This window comes from Pundamilia nyererei, unplaced genomic scaffold (assembly GCF_000239375.1).
Source record: "Pundamilia nyererei isolate P.nyererei 1_Seehausen unplaced genomic scaffold, PunNye1.0 scaffold00058, whole genome shotgun sequence".
NCBI classification, from domain to species: domain Eukaryota; kingdom Metazoa; phylum Chordata; class Actinopteri; order Cichliformes; family Cichlidae; genus Pundamilia; species Pundamilia nyererei.
The window spans coordinates 1243320-1245820 of record NW_005187459.1 but is presented as its reverse complement, the minus strand read 5'-3'; the positions used below and the strand labels follow the sequence as shown (position 1 = coordinate 1245820).

Sequence of the window (2501 nt, the reverse complement as noted above, 5' to 3'; positions counted from 1 at the left end):
TTAAACTTAAAGTGCTTAAACTTTAGCACAATGCTTAATATGAATATGAACAGGTCACACAACAAAGTCAATGATAAATAAGCTCACAGAAAAAGCACCCAGTTATAGAAGTGCAAACATGTCCGTCTAATTGCAAAGAAGAGTTCACGAAATCTTCAGAACGACCCATACAGGTGCTTTATTTTATACACCTGTGCCTGAAGGCACCAGCATACAAAGATTAACATACTGGCTACCTTTGTCCTTACAGTGTTGCTGCACAAGCTGATGAGTGACCTCTCTTTAGTGCCAGAGAAACAGGAGTACTTCCAAAAGTTTGATCTGCATGAGCTCATCCACTGCAAAGTCAGGGTCCTCCCCAGTGCTGCTGGTTACATGATTGCTGGAGGCTACTGTTGACTGATGACTAACTTGAGCTTTAGCTGTGGTCGGTGGTGTGATCGGTTTAATTTTTTTTCCCTTTACCAAACAGACTTAATTCTACATCTCGCAAAAGCGTACAAGACTCAGCTGAGGGGTAAAGTAGAACTTTTTTGAAGTAAACATATACATTTTTGTAACTAATTGGAAAGTAGCATAGTGAAAAGGAAACAGCATAAAGTAACCACGGAATCTGACCTGACACTTGCGGCCCCACAGATAGTACAGTGCGGCTGTGAGGGAGCAGATGATCACCGTGAACGGCGTGAAAACGCACTCCCAGTATGTCCCCCATACCTCCGCATGAGTCAGAAACATGACAGGACAGAATGAAGTGCACTAATGTTTAATGCCTTCATCGCCAGCATTCAGCGTTGAGCTCTAGAGCGCGCAGGCGTTCTTCTTTTATTTTTGGTGAACAATAAATTATTGCATTACCGCCACCAGCTGGTGTGGAGCTTGGACCGAGACATTTTACTGTTTCATGAAAAAATATGGCTCATTTTTTATTTAATAGACGTTTCAAAAAAGAAAATGAGAAGGCGAAACTAAAAAGAAACAGCTGGAGAAACACTTTACAGCTAATTAGGTTAATTAGCAACAGGTCAATAACATGATTTGGTATAAAATGAACATCTTAGAGAGGCAGAGCTTCTCAGAATTAACCGTGGTCCGAGGTTCACCAATCTGCAAAAAACTGTTTCAGAATTATCATCAATATAAAACTGTAAATATTTAGAACATCTCACGGTCTACAGTACATGATATCATTAAGAGAATCTGGAGAAATCTTTGTATGCAAAGGATAATTCTGATGTCTATTGGATGTCTATGATCTTCAGGCCCTCAGACAGCACCACATTAAAAGGCAGGCATGATTCCGTCATGGAGATCACTGCATGCACTCAGGAAACTTCCAGAAATGATTATCTGTGTTCACCATGTCATCCACAAATGGAGATTAAAGCTTGTACCATGTAACCATGTAAAGAAGAAGCCAGACGTGAACATTATGGGATGCTGCCATCTACTATGAACACAGTTCTTTTAAATTGGACTGAAGCAAAGTAAAAAACTGCTGTGTGGTTAAATGTCTGGTGGCATGAAGACTCCAGCGACACTTGAAGCACTATGGAAAAACTTTATTAGCTGACCAAAGCGTTTCAGCTTGTGGCCTTCATCGGGGTCATTGCAAAATAAACGTTTGAGTTTAGATAAAGGAAGAAATCTTGGTAAAATTACTTCAAATATTTGAAAAAATATAGATGCTGGACTACAGAGGGGAGGGACCATCCAACTTGCTGGCTTTACTCAATGCTTAAATCCTGCTTCTCTGTTGGTAAGAAAGTGAATTAGGGCCGATGGAACTGGCAGCTTGCACATATAGACAGGGTCAATCAGTGTTGACACGTATGTACAGATTTTAAAGCAACACACGTTCCATCCAGATAACATCTTTTTTCAGAGAAGGCCTTGTATGTTTCAGCAATACAATTTTAAACTACATTCTGCAGCTATTATAACAGCCTGGGTTTGTAGCAGACAAGTTTTGGTGGTGAGGTTAACCGCCTGCAGTCCAGATCTTTCACCAGCTGAAAACATTTGGTGCATCAAAGAAGACTGAGGATTTTTTGTTCCGCTAGAATCCTTCATCAACATTCCAGAGGTGGTCTCCTCAATTCCCAGATATTCTTCTTTTATATCTTTTATATCTTTTATTAAAAGAAAAGGGTATGCTATAGTGGTAAACATGACGGTGCCCCAACTCGTTTACTGTCATCAAATTCAAATGACCTTGTTTTCTCTTAAAAGGATATTTTAAGTGTTTTTTCTTGTGCATAGTCATAAACACTGCTCCTTACTTTGAGATGAAACTTCAGAATACTAAATGCTACTGCAATTCTATTCTTTTATACCTCTGCACACATCAGTATGTGAATTATAAAGATAAGTGAAACCTACGGTGTTGTCATAAAGTATCCAAGGTTGTATTGCTGGCAGTAGTACAGCTGGACTAAAGTTTAACTGAATAATTTAAGTAGTTGTTGCGTTCTGTGTCACTAGCCGCCCACAGCTTTTTA

At 39.5% G+C, this 2501-nt stretch overlaps 1 protein-coding gene across 1 annotated transcript in view; it reads right to left on the bottom strand.

Annotated features, from left to right (window-relative positions):
- Window positions 1–715, bottom strand: part of LOC102215455 (phospholipase ABHD3-like) — a 4884-nt gene extending 4169 nt beyond the window's left edge. The window contains exon 1 of the mRNA XM_005734497.1: window positions 619–715. Coding sequence (XP_005734554.1) covers window positions 619–715 — 97 coding nt within the window. The remainder of the gene's footprint in view (window positions 1–618) is intronic.
- Window positions 716–2501: the final 1786 nt, after the last annotated feature.